This window comes from Rhynchophorus ferrugineus, unplaced genomic scaffold (genome assembly GCF_030347505.1).
Source record: "Rhynchophorus ferrugineus isolate W39M unplaced genomic scaffold, kcgeb_rfMv2 rfM4, whole genome shotgun sequence".
NCBI classification, from domain to species: domain Eukaryota; kingdom Metazoa; phylum Arthropoda; class Insecta; order Coleoptera; family Curculionidae; genus Rhynchophorus; species Rhynchophorus ferrugineus.
Genome location: NW_027472583.1, coordinates 16,536,979 through 16,563,115, shown reverse-complemented (window position 1 = coordinate 16,563,115; position 26,137 = coordinate 16,536,979). Strand labels below are relative to the sequence as shown.

The following is a 26,137-nucleotide window of genomic DNA, read 5'->3' as shown; positions in this document are numbered from 1 at the left end:
CTCCATACTGCTGCTATCTCAAAAACAAAAGACACAGTACTTGGCACATTTGTCGAGGACACAGTTATCATGGCAAAAGATGTATCTCATTTCTAAGGCTGTAAAAAAAGTAAAAGTAACGGTAAACATGATCTACAAATGAACTAGAGACTGGAAAACACAGCTTAATACTTCCAAATCTGTTCAAGTTCAATTTGCGTTGCAGCGAAATGACAAAAACTTAAATATATCACTTAACGGATGCCCAATTTATCAAGCAGAATTTCTAGATACCTCGGAATACATCTTGATGATAGTTTAAATTGCAAACATGGTTAGATAAAAAGCAGACCAGAGTAGACTAGCAACTAGACTAGAATTAGACAAGCAATTGTACTATATAGTCGAAAGATACTCTCAGCTTGACTTAAAATCAAAGAGATTGGTTGATCAGTCAATCATAAAGCTAATTTGTCCCTCATGAAGTGCAAATATGGGGTTGCACTAAGACATCAAATCAACTAGTAATCGAACGTACCCAAAATCAAATTCTGCCATTAATTACCAGTGCTACGTAACAAACGAAGAGCTGCATGTTGACCTCGAAGTCAAATGGATAAACGAAGTGATACAAGATTTCGCATTAAAATATGAAATAAGGTTGCTAAATCACAGCAACGTAGAACTACTGCTACTGGACAACGCACAGGAAATTAGAAGATTGAAGCGAATCAAACCACACGATCTTATAGAGTGTATATGTGTATTCTTAACTTTAGTTTAAGTAGTTTAGTTTCATTTTAGTTTAGGAAATACATAAAATACTGATGTATTAATCCCGTACTCGTCTTACTTGTGTATTAATGAAAGTTCAACAGAACAGTAATAATAAATCAATTAGTAAATTCGGATTTTAGTAAGCATATCTAATGTATCTAAGTAAATGTTATTTAGCGATTTAGCAATCGGCATCTTACAAAAGGCACAATTAAACACATGTGTACAAAGCGTGTTTTTATTCGAAATTTTTGGGTTTGTTGATCAACAGTTGACGCCACACAGAATCACATCTCTCTGACCTCATAAAGTTTATTGTTGTCGGCTAGCCCGATGCTTTTCACCGACAAAACCAAATAAAACAGTGTCATTTTCGCGTATTTCTCGGTTCGCTTTCTAGAGCCTCGTTTCTCGTTTTGTTACAACACCACAACGCCGCTGGATATTATCTCACCAGTTTGCATATGTTCAGTATGCGGAACGCACCCTGTACAGGTATAATGCGGTACGCGTTATGCAAAAACCGGCACGGCCGCGGAATGAAGAAAAACAAAGAGCGCAACGACTTGTGAGTCGACTTCTTTCATGTCCTGAACACTTTCATGTACATATCAGGAATTACAAAAGAAATATAATGGCAGTTGTCGAGGATGATACTGAGAAAATGACTATCAAGTATTGTTACCTTACTTGTGCCTTTGTTGTGCTTTTTATTATGGCGTTGGCTATTTGTAACTACTAGTGATCGCCCTGTGGCCGAAATTCGACTTACATTGGTTCAAATAATCATGTTTCTCTCATAACAGAGTAAAATTATAAATATAATAGACTAACATATCTAGAAAATAAATAATTGAAAGCAAAAAAAAAATGTATGTCAAGCGCCAGACCTGAGCATGCCAAGCTTTATTTTTGGGGGGATTAAAAGATGTACGGTATTATAAGCTGTTAAAACTTAAGCTGTAAAAATAAAACATTTATGTAGAATGTTATTAACAACTATGAAATAAATTGAAACAATCATTGACATTATGTTGAATGTAGCAGATTATATATTTTAATTAGTAATTATTTAGATCGGCGCAGAAACGTATTCTGCTTACAGAATATCCCTTAGTGTTCTTGAAGGAAATTTTATGGAACCGAATCAGCCTACATAAATCGTCCAGTTGTCAAATGTCTGCAAAATTGTTTCAAACATAAATGTTAGTAACTGCAGGTTATAAGTCGGTAAATGTTGTGTGGCAAGCGCTGCTTACTTATTATTACTTTAATTGAGAATGCCGAAGCTAATAAATAGCCAGTCAGAAACAGCTTACGTCTCTAGTCAATTATTTCGAATAGAACAAGGTAATGAGGGCCCCTTCTTATCATTAAAATACGTTAAGAAGAAAAGTATTGATACTATTAAATAATAAGTTACTCGAGTTTTTATTGGAAATATTTTTATTGTGTTGTAGCTGCCCTGAATATTACTATTGAAATCTCTAAAAAAAGAAAACAGCTACATTACCCTGATGTTAGTTCTATTCGATATTAAATTTATTAAATGCATAAAAACAGTGTGCAGTTTTCCAATATAAACAAAATTTAAAGAATTATAAGAGAACGAAATAAAGAATTAGAGATAACTGTTACTCTAGAAAGTATCCATGGGAAACTTAGGGATATGTTCCTGTTTGAGGAACGTAAGTCATCCCTTCATTCAAAGTGCGGAAACATTTGATTAGGTTTTGTTAATCATAATATTTTTTAAATAGTTCATTTCAGGTCTATTGTCCCTTATGCTAGAAACAGGAATTTTCTAAGAATGAGTACCATAGAGAAATGAACCATACGTTCCTACTCTAATTTGAAAATTAGCTGATAAAGAACTAGAAGAAACCATCAGTTATTGTTATAGGCAATGCACCATACCATAGCGCACTGGTGGATAAGATTCCAATACGTGTATCGACCAAGCTGTAATTAAGGAATAGCTTACATAACATATATAAATTTAGAAATTAGCATGTTAAAGAGTCTTACGTCTTTTTACCTATTACTGCAGATCTAATTGTTATTATATGTGGTAAATAATTTATACAATAGATGCAATTATGAACTAGTTTTAGATTGGCAATTAACAGGGAATCAGAAAGTCACAGATACTGAATGAAACTTTCTGGATATGGAATTATTATTCAATGCTGATAATTACCAAGACAGGAAATACCATTGGTGATTTAGAAAAGAGTTTAATGTAAACATAGTAAAACAACTCTAACCTACAAACTATTGTGGCTGTATAATTAATTGCAGTTTAAATCCTTCGATAATATGTGCATTAGAAATACTATTATAGTACTTAAAATAATATACTTTATAAAATATTTTAATTTAATTTTTCTTATTTTCTTTACATTAGAATGTTGTTATATATCAAAGCCAAAACAAACGAAAAGTCAGGGTTAAAATCGTTTTGACGTCATAAATTTAGTTGACGTAATTTCACTTTTATTTTGGATAGAATTTTATTACATCATTTTTAGCAAGAAATAGTTTAAATCGTTTTATAAATTTTATTGCAATATTTTCAGTAGTTTTGCAATAGAACATAAAACGCTATCATTTAGACTAATATGATAAGATTATATTAAAAATCAATCTGATTAGATATAGGTAATGTTTATTTTAAATATTTTCATATTTCTAAAGATAGATAATAAAATAATATTATAAAAAAATCTCTAAAAATAAATACAATCACTTAAAGAGATACAGGAAACAAATCTAGTCTATTCAAAGTTTTTTTAGTGCGTCTTGGATTTTTGCGACGTCGAAACATTACAATGTTGCCGCATCAACTCTGAGTTTGATTTCAGTTTGGCTTTGACATACAACAAAATTCTAATCTAAATAAAATAATTAAACAAAAATGTTATCAAATATAATTTATGTTAACATTGTAGAACATCTAATACATATATTATCGAAGGACTTAGAACTACAATTAAGAACACCGGTATAATAGTTTGTAGGTTAGATTTGTTTTACACCATTTAAACCCTATGCCTTGTAAGAGCGTATGAAAGGATGTCTTACATCCCTCAAAAGGCTGCATGTCCCTAATTCTTTTATGTATACTTTCCAGAGAGAAAACTTTCTCTAAAATAATTTTATTAAATTATGTTTATATCGATAAAATAGTTTGTGTACTTACTGTTCTTATACATTTCGTATATTTGGTCTTGTATAGAGCCAATATCAAGATGGTCAAGATTCGTCACCCACTTTATATGTAGACGGGTATTCTTGGGTGAATTTAACGTATTATTCTTCATTTTGTAAGCGATATTATTCACAGAACCTACAGTAATATTTAGCACGGCAGCAACCAGCTAAAACACATTTTCAATAAAATTGTAGGGACTTATGTTATTTAATGTCATCAATTATAACCCCACTACAGAATTTACGGGCAAAAGGGGGCCTCCGTTATCTCGTTCCTTTTCGAAACAACCTATTAAAGTAATATGATATATTACGGAGCAACTTAAAATGTATCAAAATAAAGGGCTAAAATATGGTTTGCCGGTTTATAACCTGAAATAATTATAACTAATATTTTGAGTAATTTAGCGTACATCTGACAACCGGACGGCGACCTGCTGTCAGACGTATGCAAAATTCTTGAAAGCAATAGTGATAAGAGGTTTTTAACTCTTACCTATAAATTATTGTGGCTGTATAATTAACTGTAGTTTGTAGGTATAGTATTAAGTTAAAATAAATTATATTTGGTAACATTTTTGTTCAATTATTTTATTTAGATTAGAATTTTTTTATATGTCAAAACCAAACTTATTTAAAACTCAGAGTTGATGCGGCAACATTGTAATGTTTCGACGTCGCAAAAATCCACGACGCATTACTAAAAAAAACTTTGAATAGCCTATTTATTCCTGATCACGTCATATTTTAAGCTTATTGTGCATTTAGCTGATAAGGAAAACAGTTGAAACAATAAACGTGAAGAAGAAGACTTGGAGAATATGTTCAACGACGGCGTCTTTAGGAGAGAAGAACTTTGTCGCCGATTGGTGATGAAAAAGCGGGAAATACCAATTTACGACCATCTGCTGTTCGTATGTCACGCTTACTAGAATTTATAGATGAATATTTCATTTCTTATGGCCGAGAATAACCTAAATTTATTGACTATTATAATGAGTAAACTAGCGTGTGGGACTTGAAGTATATTAGATATTTTTTAGTCGAAACATAATCGTGATGGGATCGAAGATAAAGAGTTTTTTCTGGTTTTACATACATCGTAAAGTTTTTAGTATTATAGCTATCGTTTCCTTTACTTTTCAATTTAGTTATGTAATTAACTTGAAAACAATTTTAGAGCTGCTTGTAACTATTAATAAAGTAACATAACCTAATCTCTATCTTAGAAAGTAAGTTTGGTTATAACTATAGTCTATACAAAGTAGCAGTGAACTTACGCCATCTCAATTTATGACGTCAAAACGGTGCAATGTTGCCGCATTTAACGTTGGTATTTAGTTTATCATTATTATATATTATCTCGTTATAGTTTGACTAACTATTGGCTTCGGAATTTTAAGTCAGAGTAATATTAAACAGGGATTTTAAAATTACCAAAACAAGTAAAGAGCCAAAACAACGTTTGCCGGTTTATAACCTGATACTATTATCACAAATGTTTTGAAGAATTTTGCAGGTGTTTGACAACCAGGTTAATTTTGTAAGCTGATTTGGTTACATATTGGAATATATCAGACAGTATTGTATCTCTTTTTAATTAGAATAAAATGAGATGGAAAATATTGTTTGAATTTATAACGAATTTATAAATTGTAATAGGCAATATATTGGACGTCGTGATGACGTGAGTTCACCGTTATTTTGAATAAACTATAAATGTATTAGTGTTGAATAGATATCTCTTATCTCGTTATTTTTTAACAGTGAACTATAGATGGCGCCGTTGTGTACCTAATATGTTTTTTTTATTAACATTACAACTCATGTTTTCAATTTTTATTTCGTGGTTTGCTGAGCGCACATTACTGCTTATAAGTGGTAGTCAACAAGATCTGCGAGTAGACCGGATACTGGAAAATACAGCATAATAGCTTATACATTTATAGACGTCAATTTTGCGTTGCGGCGAAAACTCAGAACTTATTAATTATTATACATCAGATATATATCTTATATTACTGGTGGGATGTCCAATTCCACAAATAGATTCAGTTAAGTACCTCTATATTCATCTCGAAAATTGGAAGCATCATGTTAGACTAAAGGCTGAGCAGGTCAACCTTACAATTAAACAACGGTACGTATTAGTCTGAAGACACTTATATCAACAGCCACATCAACTTTCCGACCGATAGGACAATTTTCGTCCTCTAGTGAAACGACGAGAAACTCCTTCATATTGCGCTTAAACAGCGTCAAACGCAGCTCTGAGTGGGCAAACGCTACACCCATCGCGCCGACAGCTCTATCATGTCCATAATTTCATACAAGCTATATCTGTCGCGATTTTTTGTGATGCCTGCTGTCTCAGCTATCTTGCGCACCTTTAATCGGTAGTCTGCAAATGCGAAATTGTGGATTTTTATCATCTTATCCTTTGTGGTAGCCATTTTCTGGGCACCTGAACGTAGCGCAATAAAAACCGACGTGCGATCACGTTGAAACTCGTTAAACCAATTTTTGCGCTCTCTTATTTTTCTTCGATATTTCGCTTATAAAGACAAGAATCAAGTCATCGACCGATATTGCTATATTTCCATTTTTCTAAATTCCGCGGACAAAACAAAACTGCAAGACCGATTCGATTGAAATTTCAACAGTATTGTACTACACGATAGTAAAGGAAAATGATTTTTACGAAAAATTCTTCGGAAATAGTTTTACCAAAATAACTACTACTCTGAACTGTGTCTAATCTGAGACTAGTTTTTCTAGTCTAACTGAGGCAGTCTTCGTCATATTGTATGTTTAATATACTTAAATCTAGGTACTTCCAAACTATTATTATTTTATATGTTCTTGTATGAATTACTATCTGTTATTTATGTTTTTTACTACTTTGTTCTCTACTTTAAACGGTTACACCCCGTATATTCGAATGTATTAAACTCGAAATGATTTATGCTCTCTCATATTCTTAACAAAATCATTTAATGTATGCAAATGAACGTATCTGCATTAATCTCAAGACTGTTCAGTAACGGTACCCAAGAATAATTTCTTTTGATAACCCAGGAAGCGTGAGATTTTCTATAGGATATGTGCTGGTTCGATTAAAAGACGTTTATTTTTTATTACTATTAATCTTCTCTTGTCAAAAATGCACTAAAATAAAAGATTATTTCGTTTTGAATACGATCTTAAATTTTTGGTGGATTTTTATTATAATTCTGATACATTCTGATAAATACCATTCAATATAGTATATTCTGTTGCATGTTGGAACACTGTTTTTAAAGTGTAATGGTAAGAGTAATGGTGGGCGAAATCCAAAGAAATCCAAACAGAGAGAGACCGGCTAACATTAAAATGGATTGTAGCTAGGCAATATAAAACTACCGCCTCAAAATTTACAGCAGAATAAAATACTCACTTGCGTAACTCTATTGCGAGGAAAACATTACTACAGGAGTTCCACTAAATTAACATTCATAGGGCTGCGATTGTCAAATCCTTTAACGGAAACCAATGACAAGCTGCGAAAGGAATGGTGTAACGATCATAAAATCTAGATACTTGATAGTAGAAAGAATGAAGCATAATTCAATTAACCATCATTATATTGTTTCTAAAAAACCGTTGGAATTATGTATGAAGAACACCAAAAGAAACTTGTGATAAATCATATCATATATAAAAATCATATGATCGTCTATAGCCTTCTTCCTACGATCAAGTCTGTTGCAAGCAGATTCTGTTATTATTTGGATGGCAATATTGTGGTATTCAGCTGATTTTATAGTTCACATCAGTGGCCGAATTACTGCGAATGAATATCTCGATATCATCAATTATGACGTTTTTTCCTACGACTAGCATACCACTACCAAACACTGCTATATTCCAAGATGATAACGCACCCGTGTACACTGCTAAAAATTCAGTCTTTGTTTGAGGAATATCATACCAACATAGTTTAAACTTTATGAAGAATTTTAGAGCAAAGGATGAAGTCCCCGGCTTGACACATGGATGGCGCTACTAGAATTAAATATATATATTTTTGTATTATATATATATATATATATATATATAAATTTGACAGCTGTCGGATCATTAGTTCGTGAATTATAGCATTTTGAGTGAAGCAACTTTTGTTATTCCGAAAAAAATTGATAAAAAGGAATTTCGCGTGTTGATAAAATATTGCTTTTTGAAGGGAAAAAATACAGTTGAAGCAAAAACTTGGCATGACGCCGAGTTTCCGGACACTACCCTAGGAAAATCAACCATCAAGGCTTGGTATGCAAAGTTTAGACGTGGTGAAATTAGCAACGAAGACGGTGATAGCAGTAGACGCCCAAAAGAGGTTGTTACCGACGAAAACATTTAAAAAATCCACAAAATGATTTTGAATGATCGTAGATTGAAACTGAAGGAAATAGCAGACACCCCAAAGATATCAACTGATCGTGTGTATCATATCATTCACGAATATTTGGGTATGGGAAGGCTCTGTGCAAAGTGGGTGCCGCGCGAGCTCACTTTTGACCAAAAACAACGACGAGTTGATGATTTGGAGCAGTGTTTGAAGATGTTCAAGCGTAATAAACCAGAGTTTTAGCGTCGATATGTGACAATGGATGGAACATGGCTCCATCATTTCACTCCGAAGTCTAATCGACAGTCATCCGAGTGAATTGCACACGGTGAATCCGCTCCAAAGCGTGGGAAAACGCAACTGTCGACTAGCAAGGTTATGACGTCTGTATTTTGGGATGCGCATGGAATAATTTTGATTGACTACCTTGAAAAAGGAAGGACCATCAACAGCGATTATTATATAGCGTTATTGGGCCGTTCAAAGGACGAAATCGCCGAAAAACGGCCGCATTTGAAGAAAAAGAAAGTGCTGCTTCACCAAGACAATGCACCGTATCACAAGTCAGTGAAAATGATGGCAAAAATCCATGAATTGGGCTTCGAATTGCTTCCTCATCTACCGTATTCTCCATATCTGACCTCCAGCGACTATTTCCTGTTCTCAGTTCTCAAAAGAATGTCCGTTGGGAAGAAATTGTCGTCGAATGAAGAGGTGATCGCCGAAACTGAGGCCTATTTCGAAGCAAAGGACAAATCGCACTACAAAAATGATATCGAAAAGTTGGAGGGTCGCTATAATCAGTGTATAACCCTTGAAGGGAATTATGTCGCATAAAAAAAACTAATTTTGCCAAAAAAATATGTTTTACTATGGTAGACCTGGAACTTTTCAATTGACCTATTAGATATTACTTGTGATAACGCATAGTTTACTTGAACAGAATCTCATATCATATGGAAATACCAATTCTGGGGTCAATTCATATATAGCGTCCAAACATAAAGCACTACTTTAGACATTGATAAAATTTCGGAGGAGACATAAGCTTCCATTTATTTTTGACAAATACTGAATTATAGGTAAAAATGCACGGAACTAATTTGTACCTCCGATGTATACATAATGTATTTTTACTTATGAATAGCCGTTATATATTATTTAGTTAAAAAATACCATCTAATTAAAAAAGCAATCACAATATAAGGTCTGTGGTACAATTAAAAATAATGGTTTAAACCTATTAGACCTAATTAACAATAATTTCTATTAAAAGATAGTGATATAACAGTATCGGCATCGTGTTGTTTACTAGGAATTAGAAACATTTTTATTTTATTTGAGATAAATAGCATTCAATAGGTTTTTTGCTTTTATTATTGAAATTAACATCAAGTTAAAGTAATTAGTCAAATAGTATAATATATAAATCGTATTCAACAAAAAATATTTTCCAATATTGATTTTGACAATCTTCTATTTCGACTTCTTACAAAGCACGAGGCTCTTGTCACAGATTCATTTCGTATTATTCCAGAATTGCCAGCCTGACCCTTTCCTAAATTGAATAAAACCACTTAAGGCATACGGTTTTGACTCTATTGAGGAGACTAGAACCGAATTGAAAAAGACAATGTTGACCATTCAAGAAATTTAAATCAATATATGTTTCGAGGACCGAAGACTGAAAGGTTTTACTGTTTTTTGCTAAATTTCTTATAAATGATAATATTTTTAATTTGCTGCAGTTTGTAACATTAATTGGCATTTTTATAGTCAATTATAATAAATACTAACAAGCTTTCCCAATAAAAAAGGAATGAGTACACATATAGGGTACATGTACGTAAGGTTTCACTTAATTCCAAAGCAAGTACGCGACAATCCACTAATAGAAAAATGTCAGGAAAATGGAACAAAGCAATTAACAGTATACCAGTACAATTAGATATTAGATAGCTGTTGGGGTGATTCTTTCAAGGTATTATTATACTATTATGGCAGATTGCTGCCTTTTCTAGTCATATTTTATCAAGTAGATTAAATTTAATGTTGACCTAAATATACCAATAGATACTTTTTTATAAATCCACTAATTCCTATTTCGTTAGATAAACATAATTTTTGTGATGATTTATTACATTCGCCATCCCTATTCTTTCATTTCTTGCGTTGGGAATCAAAATCATTTTTAAAACGCAAAATCCACTTTCGAGTTTTTTATTCAACTTCACTAAAACACTCATTTTTATTCTCTTTTCTATAAATAAACTTATATATATATATATATATATATATATATATATATATATATATATATATATATATATATTTAAAGTATCCTTTTACCAACTAGGAGTTTATATGGAATGGACCTACAGTTTAACGTGGGCTCCGAACCACGGTCCTCGGCATTAAGCTTACCGACCGGCGAGTGACCAATTTAGAAATCATCCCAGGAGACATCCGGTCTTACCCAGCCTGGTTACTGACATGACTGGGATCATTTTCCTTGTCGGATATTGCACTCTTGCCTAGGACAGTCACAAACTTAAATTTTCGACCCCTTGACTATCGTAACAGTAGGTGGCCCGTCCTGTCGCCTGCCTTTACCACTGCGCCACCAAGCCGGCGTCAATTATTTTTATTTCATTTCCTGTTTCATTCCATAATTATTAGTTATAATTATGAATCTCACATGTTATTATTATTGCAAATATTACCAAATAGAATGATATCTTCAACATTTGGCTGAACATGGAATATATAATAAAATACTAGAGAGAACATATTGGAATCTGAACATGTATCAATTAACATTTATTTTAATTACTTCCTAGCTGGTAGTAAACGTTTCAGTACTCTAATGAATCTGGGAAGCATTATTAAGGTGAACGTGATTAGAATGTATTTTTAACAAGCATGCAGCACACAAATTAATAAAAATGTTTCTTGACCATTTTTCAATTTTCTTTATCGACCATCAACATAGGTCATAAAACTGTTCGCAAATATCTAAGATCTAAAATGGTCGTAAATTTTGATAGCGTTCAGGCTCATATATAAAGACATGAACTAGTAAAACGTTTAATAAAATTATTCTAGGCTTTTAGGTTATATACAGTGTGACCAGCTCTATAAATAACTAGTCAGTGTCTCTAAAAAGTCCCACTATTTTGATAAACTTGATTTTAATATTGTTATGTTTTATGAACATTTAAATTTGTCTGATCATAAATTAATTTTTAAATTAAACTGCTTTTAAACTTTTTTAGAATTCGATATTAAAAACCTTAACAACAATATCTCAAAAAGCCCGTAAAACAGTTATTATTACATTGAAACTGCAGGAAATATTTGACATACCAAAGATATCAAATTAATGTGTTAATGATTCAGGGAAAAGTTCGGTAGATTGTTTTTTAATATGGAATGTTGACGGAAGGCATTCGAAATAATAGTTTAAAAAAGGTATTATTAGCAGCTTTTCAGTTTATGTGTTATTTGATATCTTATACGAATCATCGACGATCGATTTATTATACTCGTATATGTGATATAGCTGCACAAGAAATAAAGAACATAATCTATGACCTTAACTAACCCATGTAGAACTCACCTAAGTTTTAAATTTTAAAATTTACCCATTTGGTTCATGATTGAACAAGGTCTTGGTGAGGTTGTGTTGTATTTTGAAAATATTTCATCTGTTATATTTTATGTTTTAAAATAGTATTGACCACAATTGGTATAATATACACCAATCAACATATTTTTGATCATTTTCTACAACAGGAAGATGAGTTTTAGCCTGCCCCGCGCTATTGTTGGTCTTTTTACAACAATGCGATTTTGAAGCCGTTCCAAATAGTATTTCCACTGAATTTGTACGATAGTTATTTTCCACTCCAGTTGGATTTTTCCTCTCGCCAAGAAATAGTTCATTTATAAACTGCTAAACTGCCTGAAAGTCACTTGAGAGTTTGAACTGGGGTTTCATTCAATAAATCTTGCCAATCATTGTTTTTATTATAGTTATTCACAACGTTTACATCGTTGAAGCCAAAATCAATAATTGGGATATAAAGGAGGAACATCACCATAAGATTGGCAAGGCTTTTGAGGTGTTTCAACATACAATAAAAGTAACGACTATCAGAAACGCAATTTTCGTCCAATGCGTTCCATGATTAGCATCTGTATATGCTGAATAACTCAATAAAACTAAATAGAAAACTGTTATTTTACTAAAAAATTTAAAAATTACTGAATTTAATATTGAGGTTATGTTGTTCATTAATCTGTTTTACATTGAAACTTCGCATTTTCTTAAAAAAATATGGCTGATGAATATTCATGCAAGCACCTAATAGTAGAGCTTGCAGTTCAGCTGCTTCAAACTGTCGAGACTCTCTGAACAGTTCCGCAGCAGAAAGCACTGTCAAGCCGATTCCCGTACTTTAGCCACACCTTTTTTTGCTGAAGAATTCAGTTTTGTAGGTTAAGTTTATCAGCTGCCGTCGTAAATTCCGCTTGTTCGATGTTCAAATAATCGTACTGTTGAAATATTTAGTGAATGTCTGATCTGCAGAGATTCCTCCAGCTCGCTGAGTATAATTGAATCTCATTCATATGATCATCCATTAATAATGAACGCATATAACACGCTCCAAGAGTTTATCACACTAGGCAAGAAAATGTCACTTGCCTGTATTCCAAGCCATAAAGAAATTAAGAGAAACGAAATGGTTGACCTTACTGCCAAAAACGTCATTTATACTGACCCACACATATTGAATCCAAAATAAACGACATAACTCAATTGAGTTGGAACCTAAAGAAAGATGGCAAAAAGTTTTGTCCAATAAAACACCATTTTTTCTCCTTTCTAAATCCTGATCCTGCCGAGTTATCCTTAACCGACTTATTCTAGGACATTATCTTAGAAGTTATCACCCTTTTCTATTTTCTGAGGAAAGATCCTCGTCCTTAATGCAATCGCTGTGGCTATCCATACTTAAGTAAATTAACCGAACTTAACTTCCTTCACTGTCTATCAGATTTGTTCATCTTGGAAAACTTACCTAAGTTCCTTAGATTTCTTCTAATCTTTGATCTACTACATTATATCTGATCACAAATTGATTTGATATCCAAATCTACTTGTCTTCTATAACTTATATATGTTTTTAGTCATGTCCCTTTTTAGTCTGTTATCCTTATATGTACATTTTGTTATGTTATTTTAATTTTATATTCATATTGTGACCATCCACCGTAATCTCCAAATCCACATTTTCGTTTTAGTCATGTCACTTTTTCCTCTGTTACTTTAAATCATTGCATTTTGTTATATATTACTTTAATTTTATACTCATATAGTGATCGTAAACAACTATCATCGTAGATACCAAATAATACGTTTTTGTTGGGGTTTTGTTTTGAGGGGACAAAAGATATAAATCGTACTACGAATATAAAGAATAAAGTAATATTCACAAATGGCCGACTTGGTTGTCGCAGTAGTAAAGGCGACAGGACGGTCCACCCACTGTTGCGATAATCACAGGTACGAATCCTGCTGGGGCATGGTCGTAAATTTATGTTTGTGATTGTTTAACATTTGTGGTTCTCCTTTAGCATGAGTGCAAAATTCGACAAGGAAAATGATCCCAGTCAAGCCAGTAACCAGGCTGGATAAGACCGGATGTCTTCTGGGATAATTTCTAAGTTGGCTACTCGCCAGTAGACATGCTTAATGCCGAGGACCGTGGTTCGGAGCCCACGTTAAACTGTAGGTCCAGTCCAGATAAACCCTCGTTAGTAAAAAGGAGACTTTAAAATATTTTTAAAAATCCTTACAAATTACAAATAATTAGTTTCTCTTAAATGATTAATCATTTACTTTCTAAGATCAAAATATGACCAAGAAATAATTAATACTATTTTTTACGTTATTTTATAAACGAATCGAAATGATTAGTATTAATTGAAGTTTCTAACAATGGTTTACGCTATATAAGCTCATTATTTTTAAAATAGTACACGAGGTCAGAATAAAACATCAATAACTTGTAAAACGAATTAGCCAATAAGTATATAAAATATGTATAAAATAATGTTATTAGGTCAAAGAATATACCATATAAACATAAAACTGAATTATTACATAGGGAGACCCAATTTAATGAATTAAATAGAAATTAGTCTCATGTTTTAAAAAATTGTATTTTTTAAAAATAAATTATAGATAATTTAGGACGTGTCATATATGTTGACGAAATTTAACTCTTATTAATTACATATAATATTAAATTATGTCAACATAAATAATAACTTTCTATATTGTGTTTTGTTGTAGTATGTGAATGTTGACGGTCGAAAAACCTAGCCCAGTCTGATATTTATCTATATATATTAAATAACTCTCTCCTCCATCTGTCTTTCTTAACTAGTTCTATAATTCTAAACTAAAAGAATTTATATAAGAAGCGCTATGAATTTTAAAGCAGGGTCATTAAAATCATATTCTGTTTGCAACTGTTTTTATTCCATTTTATTATATATTTTATATATAATTACGCATTACAATCATATAGCCTGAGACATACTTCGGTTTTTTGTCGCTGTCACTGTCACTGCCTTTGGCATTTCGTCAAAAACTAATCTTAAAAGTGTGTCCTTAATTGGTTATAAACATAGAGTAACATATAAAGTGTTAACTAAATACAAATAATTTAAGAAATATTTTAGGTGGGCGGGAAGGCGCTGAATTTCATACAGGCACCTGTAATGAAAATATTTTATTGCAATAGTATTTCATTGGCCTACGATTTCATACGCATCACGTGACTAACCTCTATATATATATATATATATATATATATATATATATATACAAACAAAAGCAAACTGAAGCAAACAATGGGGTTATAAAAATAAACAAATCAAATACAGTTGTAGGAAATTTCAAATGAACCAATCAAAAAAGTGGTTTCAGGGCCAGCATTGGTCAGACCATCCAAAATATTTCCTTGGTTTTACCTATTTAAGTAAAACCTCTATACTGTATGGTTATAGAATAAAGAGTCAGAGAATGTCACAAGTTGTAATCAAGCTTTTTTATCTTTATATTTTGTCTATTTGATTGATTGAATAGGAGGTAAAGTCTATTTTTTCCACTCCGTTTCTATCAATAACGGAATAGCAAGAATTTTTTCTTAGAAAAGTAGTATATATCTCGGAGCATGCCACTGGAACCGTAAGGTATAGTAATATTTGCGCTATTCGTAATGCTCCTTTTTATCATCCATGAAATATTTGTTAGAGGAAAATAGTGAAAATCATAGGAAATAAACTTCATTAAATTATGATTACCTTTTACGAACATTTTTGATAGACCTACATATATTTTTTTGTCATGTTGTTGTGAAAATGTAACATACCATTTACTTATTATTTACTTATTACATTATAAATTGCTCATTATGTAGTTTCTTTATTTTCTAGTTTATTTTTTCTCTTTTTAACTAATAATTTTTGAATCATGTTTCGTTCACATACAGCATAATTCCATACAGTTAATTATATATGTACAGAGAAAATACTATTATGATAAAATTCTAGGAATTGTTAAAGTATATTTAACTCATATATTATTGAACATATGGATAACACGTATTATTATTACATAAGTCCTAATATAATCGATGATATATATCCACATAATTTGTTTTAATTATAACATTATATAAATAAATAATATACTAGCTGATTTGAATGTTTGTATTGTGCCGATTTCTTTTTTCTGTGTTAATATTGACCAAACAATTCTACTTCGAGCTAGTGGCTGTGAAAGTTCGAATATGATGGCATTTTGATTGATAGTGTTAATCATCGGATGAGAAAGAGACTGACAGACATTCCATAGCGTAAAGTTTGTGTATCGATATTTTTTGTTTAAATTCATCTAATTCCGTATTAGTATTTTAATTGCTTTCACCAAAAGTAATTTTCAACGAATAATAATGGATTTTTAGTAGAATTTTAATTGGATTTATTATTTACATGAAATGGTGCAACTATAATATTTAAGTATAGTAATAGTATTTGTTTATATAAAATATACGCTAATACTGATATATGTGGCACACTAAATATATTCCCAGGAATTCTTACTGTTAATCGAAAAAATCAAATCAAATTTGCTCACAAATAATACTTATTTCATAATTCGAGTAGAAAAGATAAAAAATATGTAAGGTTGATACAGAATTGCTAATACGTGAAGGATAGGCTGACAGACGTCCAATGCATGAGATATTTAGAGTTTTAACTTAATACATATAATTTCAGAATTGTTTTGCGTGGTCTTAGCAGGAAAGCGCTAAGGACGCTAGAACGTAATTATATTCGAAATAAAGCTCACATGTAATCTCTCAAAAAAAAATATTAAAATAAAATTTTACATTAATACAAACATAGAATATTAAAATGCTAAAATAAAACATAATGACATATAAATATATAATTAACAAATAATTAACTATAAATATATATAACACATCTCCTGGCAAACATATCTCTCATATTTCTTTAGTGCTATCATATATATATATATATATATATATATATATATATATATATATATATATATATATATATATATAGCTAGGTAATTGCGGCAGGCACTACATTAAACATAATGATGACGTACGTACAAAACTTCTTTGGAAAGACTATAGATACAATACGTATGCTATGTGTTTTTAAATAAAAATATATAATAATTTCGTAATTATATAACAAAAAAGAACAGCTTTGTTTAAATTTCACTTAAGATCAAAAGGGAACGTAGAACCAAAATATAATGAGAAGTGGGAAGGGACTTCGTGCGTATCAAATTTATTAGTATCGATATCGTTTATATAAAGCGAGCGAGAAATGTTTGCAATGAAAGGAACAAATTGTGCATGACAACGTTTTAAATTACAACCAGCCCAGCACAGCTGACCAAACCGATGCAGATAATATACAACAATTCCAATTTTTTTATTAATATTTAACACCGTATGTTTAACCGTATGTACGTTTTGCATGTTGAAAATCACCGGTGGCGTGGTAATAGTTACATGTCTCACGTAAGAGATACCAATAAAAGGCATCTACACGGTACATTAATGGGAAATGAGTTCTGCATTCGACTAAGGTTAAAATAAAATCCTAGAAAACTATATTTAAAAATAATAGTAGGGATTGAAATACTACGAAATGATGCGGACTAAACAATGCTATGACTAAGCTAATATTCTAAATGCTATGTTAGGTGTGGGAGTATAATTGTCAATATTAAATCTATTTTTAATTGTATTTTATACAGATTTCATTTAAGACTAAACCGACATTTATAAAAATTGGATCAATTTATCTCACTCTTTACATTTAGTAAATACATAATACTTGAATTTGTATTCACGGACACCAAACCAGCTCAGTTCAGTTTAAGCCCTTTCACTCAATTGTTTCTTTTCAAGCCACTGGACTCAAGTTCTGGATCAGTTCATCAGTTCAAGTGTCCGGTAATCAATTTGTAGTTTTCTTGGTGATACCGTCAAGATATATAAGTAGGTTTTTGTAATTTTGGCAGATTTGGAGCTATTAGCTACATTTTTCAGTTTTTAGTCCATTCGTAGATCTTGTTGACTACCGCTCCTATATATATATTTTTGTAGAACTTTTACCATGATAACTATATCGTCAGTAAATGGTCCAAGTAGTGTTTCTTTTGTTGTTGGGATATCGGCATTTTGGAGCCGATAAAGGAGTGGTTCCAAGACACTATCCTGGGGAACTCCCCAGAAATAGATGCCCTTTCATATGATTCTCTAAATTTTCTTTCGAAAAGGTATGTTTCTATCAGTCGACAGTAATTCTGCGATAGCAATTTGCTCATTAAAATGATGTGATTAATCCTAAATATATTTCTTTTCCTCGAATGCCTTTTCAACAGCGGTTTATTCTATGCACTTGATCGATTGTTAACTGGTGATTTCGAAATCCAAATTGGAAATCTGGTACTTCTATAAATGTTTTAATACGTTTAAATAGGCCTGTACGATCCAGTTTGTTCTGCTAGTTCGTCAAGTTTTTTTTCTGAGCATAATTTTTCGATAAACCTTAAAACGTTCCGAAACAAGCTTTAGTCAGTCATTGAATATGTATGTCAACATGATGACAGCTTTTCGTGGCAGCCATTTTAATAACCTAAGTGAAATATCATCACTTATAGGGCGTTTTTTAGTTTTTGTGGCAATAACATTGGAGACATCAAATTTACAGCTACATCAGGCCGATAAATAGGATTTGTAGTCATTGCAGATTCTATGTCATTCGGTTGGAATACGTTAGCTAAATGTTGCAAATAATTCAGCGTATTCACCGTTGTGTAATTCACCCATTCATTTCGATCATTTTTAATAGTCTAAATCTTGCAATATTATTTGATATTTACATTTTTTGAATTGCAGTCCCTGCTTGTACATTGAGCATCCCACTATTTAAAAAAGCATTTTCCGAACTGTCTATCAAACGTGCGGGTCCGGTCTCCTTTGAATCATCAGAAGCTCGTATTTTTGAGCGCACAATCCGGATATTGTCACTTTTCGTGATGGGAGTGAATCCTTATCAGATGCTGTACATATCAATAAATTCGGGGATTCATTATTATTTTCAGTTTCTGAAAAATCCTTTTAAGGACATATTTTTAAAGGGTTGAGCTATGAAAATATTAAAAATAAACGATTTTTTTTAACTACTACACTAAAATTCTTCGTTAACATTCAGTTAGGAATCACCCAGCTATTTTCTAGTGTTTGTCCGTAGAAGTTGGGTTCCACATGAGCTAACCAAACATAATCTAGTTCTACTATTATGGTCTTTACTATTAACTTATGAAAATAATCATGAAAAGGCATCAATTGCTCCAAGTAACAGACAAGTTATACTACTAGATGACAATGAACTTGAGAACCATCACACAAATGTAAACTCACCAAATTTGGGTCAGTAACATCCTTGAGTTGAGTTGAAATAAATAAATTGTCTATGTGGTTAAACATCAATATAATTTAACTAAATTAGAAAATAGATCATTTATAGAAATTAAACCGATTTTTCACAGTTGGTATTTCAGTTTCGACGTTAATCAAATTAAATCATTAAGAAATCTACCAATCATACATTGCAACATTCGAGATAACTCTAATTCTTATAACACCTTGTTTAAACTGTCTAGTAAATATTATTATTAACGTAATGGATTTACAGTTAACTTCATTAAATTTCATCAGATAATTGCATGATTTAAATGCTTAAAAAATATATCTTAGCGGTATTTTTAAACATTAAATATAATTCTGGTACCTCTGCGGTTTCACGGTCAAGTGACTCAAAGAAGTCCTTATATCTCAATTTTGTTAATCATGTTTTTAATTGTCATTTTATTTCATTCCGAATGCATGTTTTCATTCCAGAATTTTTGAGTGTGAGACTTGTTTCCTCGCGTTTAATCTTCTAAGTATTTTTCGTTGTCACATTGTCACTGTTAACTGTTAAAATAAACAATCTGGTTGTTTGAAAGTCATAAATATTGACAATCACAGATATATTATTATTAAATTACTCTATATTGAAAATATTGCTATAACGGTGAATTTCATAGGCTTTTGTTATAGTTGGCGCAAAATGTCTTATTTTTGGTGTATTTAAAAAAATATAATTTGATAGATATGAAAATTCAGTCAACAATTTCTCTATATTTATGGTGAAGTAACCATTTTGTGGAATTAGAATTCTTTTAGAGCAATGGCTATTTTTGGAGAATCATAACCAGTATTTGGAAAAATTCGGTAGTTTGCGCCTAATATTGCGATGTTGTCATTTAAAAGCAATCGAGAGGTGGAGATTAACACTGACCCTAGTCCTGAAAAGAGCTCTGTTTTGTAGGTTGGTCTTAGTTTAATTGTTTTTGTACTATTCATATATTTATTGCAAATGGTAGGTAGTAATGGATATATCATCGATTTCTGAATATTGTCAAAAATGCTATTGTAATACTTTTAATCTGAACCGCCATAATTCTGTAAATTGGATTCAATTTTATATCAAATTAATTATATTTTATACATAGAATACTCTGCGAAACTAAAGCACAGATAAATATGTCTCGATGCCCTTTATATGAGTATATCTCCTCAAAATCATAGCTCGTTGATTCTACAGCATTAAAATTGAACAAGAAACAATGTACGATTCCTATAATATATAATTACGTATTGTCTTTTTTTGTTCTTTTCAAAATGAAAGAGGTTAAAGGTCCTTCATATTACATTTTTTGTATTAAAGGGGATTATAGAAAGACCCAAGTTAATTTATTCTATTTATATTATATTCTTCAAATGTGCATACAATTTACAAGAGCTGGCAACTTTGTAACGTATAGAATCCTGCATTAAACTTAGTTCTGAAAGAAGATTTGATGATAGAACTTCATAAACCTTTTTTCTCAACCCAAAAATGGTAAGAATTAACTTATGACATGAAGGAAACATTCAATTTTATTCGATTCTTGGCATTGATAGTCTAATTTGTATTACTCCAGAAGGAAAAAGGTTGTGGCGAAACTGTATGAAATTAAATCTAATAACTTTTAAGTAATAACTAATTTTTTCAATGAAAAATTATTGAAAAAAATGATAGTGTTAATGACAAATGAATGAGTAATAATAGAAGTTTTTTTAAGTATTCTCAAAAACCAGCTGCTTTTTATATGGGTCAGTCGTATACGATGTTACACAATTTTCCACTTCGCATAACAATAACAAAAACTAAAGAATAATAAAGGTATTGTTTTTGGCCTTGTTAACGATACTAAAACACCATTCAGCACGAGCGTGAGATTTTTCACACATTCTCACACAGACACTTACAAAGTATTTCTACATTCGCCGACAAATGAACACAATTACTTATATTGGTACTTTGTTATTTACAGATGCCGAGTATTTCTTCCATCCGAGCGGACAGTTTATGTACCTGGAAACCATCTTGGAGGAGACTTCGGACGACTTGAGATCAGATAGCGGATCGAGATCATCACCTGTTGGATGGCTGGCCACCGACTCCGAATCTGGCAGCGTCATTTGCATGGATCAGCAAGGTAAATATACGACAAGCTTCAGACGAAACGTTCATCAATAGGAATATATACATCTTAATGAGTAATTGTCCTTGTTTGCGGTTAAATTCCATTATACATATTGCTGCTGATCCAAATTTGAACACCCACTCATAATCATTATGCGGTATTCAAGAAAACAGTTCTAGTTTCGTATCTCGTTGACTAGATTACTAATTTCTTAGCTGCTTTATGGGATGCGATACAAGTAAGTCAATGATTTTGTTCACTGGGCTTTCATGGCACAATGTTCTTTCGTTTGGTATTTTTGTTGGTCATGCAGAATTATTTTTATTTGTGATCACATTAACGCACAAGATATACTTGACTAAATTTCTTGATATTCTGGCGGAGGCGCTTCTTATTACCAAACCAAATAATATAAAATATCTAGGACTTTTTAGGTACAATTACTGGATAATAGTGTAACATGAATAAACTGTCAAAATACATATTCAACAGAGATATTGTTATCAATTTGAATCCGGACGTTAGGGAAAAAAGTATATTTTTATAATAATTTTAGATTTTACTAGTTTCTTCTATTAAGTGTTTAAATATAAATATAGATAAAAAGACGTATAACTGGATTAGGTTTTATATTATATTTATAATACCTATTTTCAAATATATTTAAAATTTTTAATACAAATATTTGACTTTTTATGAAATATATTTTGGTTCTTTAAATAAAATTGTTGTAGTCATTAATAGTCGCTGAATCTTATTTTTGTCTAGTTGAATAAATTATTTTGAAGAATAAATTGTTTGATAAGTACCTGGCTTAGTTCATAGATTGCGCTGATGAGTCTTTAAAATAGGATCTTTTTCATGAATATGACCTTTTAAAATATACTGTTTGTCTAGGTCGTGCGTTATTTGTGTAAACACTTTATGGTTTAGTTTGTGAATAACGGGTCTCGGTGTAAGTAATTGTTTTTATATAACTGAATTCCAGAGGTCCATATAGGTTTTAGTATAGTTTCTACTTGTAAAGCGGCCACTTATGTATGAATAATTTAGATTTTCTTCCAAATCACTAAAACATTTTTTGTATTTTACTTCGAGGCCCTTACCTTTGTTTTTGATATACTCCTTCTAACGAAATTTTGCATCAAAATTCATCATAAGTTGCTTAGTATTGTTACTGAAAGAGTTATTGGTTAAATTCAATAAATAGCATTAAATACAAAATATTTATGCTCTCGTATTTAACTGGTCTTACAGTTGTATTACATTTTATGAAAACCAGCTTTTTATTATAAATTACAAAATCACAAAACAAAGATATGTCTATGTCCCTATATTTATTTTGAACTTAAAATAATTACATTTTTAGAAAATTAAAAATATTAACAAACAAACAAGATATATTCTTTTTGTTACTCTTTTAGAAAATAAATGTTTTTACATGTCCATTTTATCTCTGGACTGGACATACAGTTTAACGTGGGCTCCGAACCACAGTCCTCGGCATTAAGCCTACCGCCTGGCTAGTGACCAACTTAGAAATCATCCCCGAAGGCATACGGTCTTACCCAGCCTGGTTATTCGCGTGACTGGGATCATTTTCCTTGTCGGATTTTACACTCTTGTCTAGGACAATCACAAATACTAAACAATCACAAACATAAATTTACGACCATGCCTCAGCAGGATAAGAACCCGCGACTATCGCAACAGTAGGTGGACCGTCCTGTCTCAATTACCACTGCGCCAACCAAGCCGGCTAGAAAAGAATTAATGTATTTTTTGTTATATAAAATTTATAATATTTTACTTGAATATAAATATATTTTCATAACAAACCAGTTAACAATTGTCTCGTTTAGAACGCTTGATTATATGGTTGAAAAAGAAGCTACTTTTCCAATAAGTTTTATTAAAAATCTGAGTCTCTTGAAACATCTTTCTACATGGTTTAAATATAATTTTTTGTTTTGTTTTGTTAGTATCATTAGCCTGTGGTGCATTTTTTTAAAAGATAAAAATGTACTTATTGCATAATTTATAAACATGTAATGCCCAGGTACTTATGATACAAGTCTTTATCTTTCAATTCTAAATGTATGCTTTAGTTATTAGGTTTTTGTTACTATAACAGTTTTATTTATTGAATTATTTCTTTATTTTTGCAATAACACTATATAATTAACTCAAGTATCCTTTTGCGATGACTTTAAATTAATTTACACAAGGACTAACTAACTGGGCATATTTTTAAGCACTTTCTTTAAATATCCGCTTGACTTAGTAAATATAATGTCCAAGATAATAACAGTTAAGGTCAGCATTTTAAATTAAATCGATTCGATATGTGGAATGAGAAAGAAAGCAAAACAAACCGCAAATACCAATTGAATCAGACCCGAGCCTAAACAGTTTTTTAAAAATCTATTTTTATCATAGTTGAAAACAAAGAAAACCAACCGCCGAATAGGTATCGGATACTTTGGCGTCACTATAAACTTGGCAACATAAATCGAACATCGTTGTTGCCGATAATAAGCCGGTCAGTGCTACTCTCGAGACAAATCGCGAATTGCACCAGGATTGCACATCAACAATTGTCCAGGTCACGTCATCTCTCTCTAATACGGTTTGTTTGTCTTTGTTGTTTATAGATGACGGAGACTACGACTCCGATCGGGAGCTGGCCTGTCCGCCCAAGCGACGGAAACAGGATCTATTCTTGACGTTAGGGGATGAAAACGAAGAAACGTCGCTGAGTCGTTCTAGCAGTTTGCTGCAGTTTGAAACGTTGGAGAAACAATTTCAACAGGAAAGCCAATCTCCCGGTCTCTATTCGCACTTCTCCTTCGAGTCCCTGGACTTGGGAAAGAAGGAGTTTGGCTCTGAAGACTCAAGTCCAGATTACGATAACGAATTCTTCAAAGATGTAACCAGGTAATTATTCACAAGGTTCATATTGATCCTCACGAGTACCATACTATTTTCTATTTCAGCTCAAAACAGAGCACCAGCCGAGACTCTCTTTTGTACAACGCCTCTACCCGATACAGCGGTAGTGATTCCAGTGATTCGGACACTATATTCGACACATCGAGGTAAAGAAAATGCATTTGCTGTTATACCATCATATAACATGTTTAATTTTCAGGTCATGTGACAATCTAAAAACATGGAGAAGTTTCGACAGCTTGCCACTAACTAATGGACATTGTGTAGTAGGAAAGAGGTTCTCTAGTGAGAATCTAAGTGAGGACAGTGGTTATGGGGACCAGATGTTAACCGGAAGAACGGGGAATTTCAGTAACAGTGTCGGAAATTTACACGACAAGAAGAAAACAATGAACGAAAAACCCGATACCAATAAAAATAAGGACAAGAAAAATAGCTATGTAGGGTTTAATGCATATGATTGCGACGTAATGCAGGTAGGTCAAAACTATAATCATCAGTCCTAAAGCTAAATATATAATATAACAGGTCAATTGAAGAGTCCCCGGCCGACCATAGTAAAACATATTTTTTTGGCAAAACTATTTTTTTATATAACATAATTCCCTTCAAGGGTGATACACTGATTATAGCGACCTTCTAACTTATCGATACCATTTTTGTAGTACGATTTGTCCTTTGCTTCAAAATAGGCCTCAGTTTCAGGCTCAGATAAAGATGCAATTCGAAGCTCAATTCATGGATTTTTGCCATCGTTTTCACTGACCTGTGACACGGTGCATTTTCTTGGTGAGGCAGCACTTTCTTTTTCTTCAAATGCAGCTGTTCGTCATAATATTGTCAGTCGACTGTTTTTTTTCACTCTTTGGAGCTGGTTCATCTTGTGCAGTCTACTCGGATGACTGCCGATTGGACTTCGGAGTGAAATGATGGAGCCATGTTTCATCCATTGTCACATATCGATGCAAAAACTCGGGTTTATTACGCTTGATCATGTTCAAACACTGCTCCGAATCATCAGCTGGTCGTGCGGCACCCACTTTGCACAGAGCTTTCTCATACCCAAATATTCTTGAATGATATGATGTACACGTTCAGTTGATATCACCGTCTTCAGTGCTCATTTCAGCACGTTTAAACTTAGCATACCAATGCTTGATGGTTGATTTTTCTGGGGCTTTTTGCTTCTGTAAAAAAACTGTATTTTTTCCCTTTAAAAACCAATATTTTATCAACACGCGAAATTCCTTTTTATCAATTTTTTCACAGTAACAAAAGTTGCTTCACTCAAAATGCTATAGTTCACAAACTAATGATCCGACAGCTGTCAAATTTATAGACGCGTCTTTTGAGGGTTAGTGCTAAATAAAAAACATATTTATTTATTTCTAGTCCATCTATGTGTCAGACTGGGGACTTTTCAATTGACCTATTAATAATATTTAATATAGTGGGAATTTAATATAGTTTTTCTTAGTATAATTGTATAATTCTCTTGAGTCAAAATTTTCTTGGGGCATTCTTTTCAAGTCTACAGTCAGTTGTCACTGGGGCCTAGATCTGCGGTAAAGTGGATCCCAAAAAAATGCGAAGCATAATTCGTTCGATTTAAAGAGATGTTGCCTTGA

General features: G+C 32.0%; 1 protein-coding gene across 3 annotated transcripts in view; it reads left to right on the top strand.

Annotated features, from left to right (window-relative positions):
• Positions 1-26,137, top strand: part of LOC143195499 (uncharacterized) — a 186,863-nt gene that overhangs the window by 69,962 nt on the left and 90,764 nt on the right. For all 3 annotated transcript variants that reach the window (XR_013005547.1, XR_013005548.1, XM_076402717.1), the window contains exons 2-5: positions 21,405-21,569; positions 24,212-24,494; positions 24,554-24,655; positions 24,709-24,985. Coding sequence is in view for 1 of the 3 variants with exons in the window: in XM_076402717.1 (XP_076258832.1) it covers positions 21,405-21,569; positions 24,212-24,494; positions 24,554-24,655; positions 24,709-24,985 (827 nt within the window). In the remaining 2 variants the exon portion in view is untranslated. The remainder of the gene's footprint in view (positions 1-21,404; positions 21,570-24,211; positions 24,495-24,553; positions 24,656-24,708; positions 24,986-26,137) is intronic.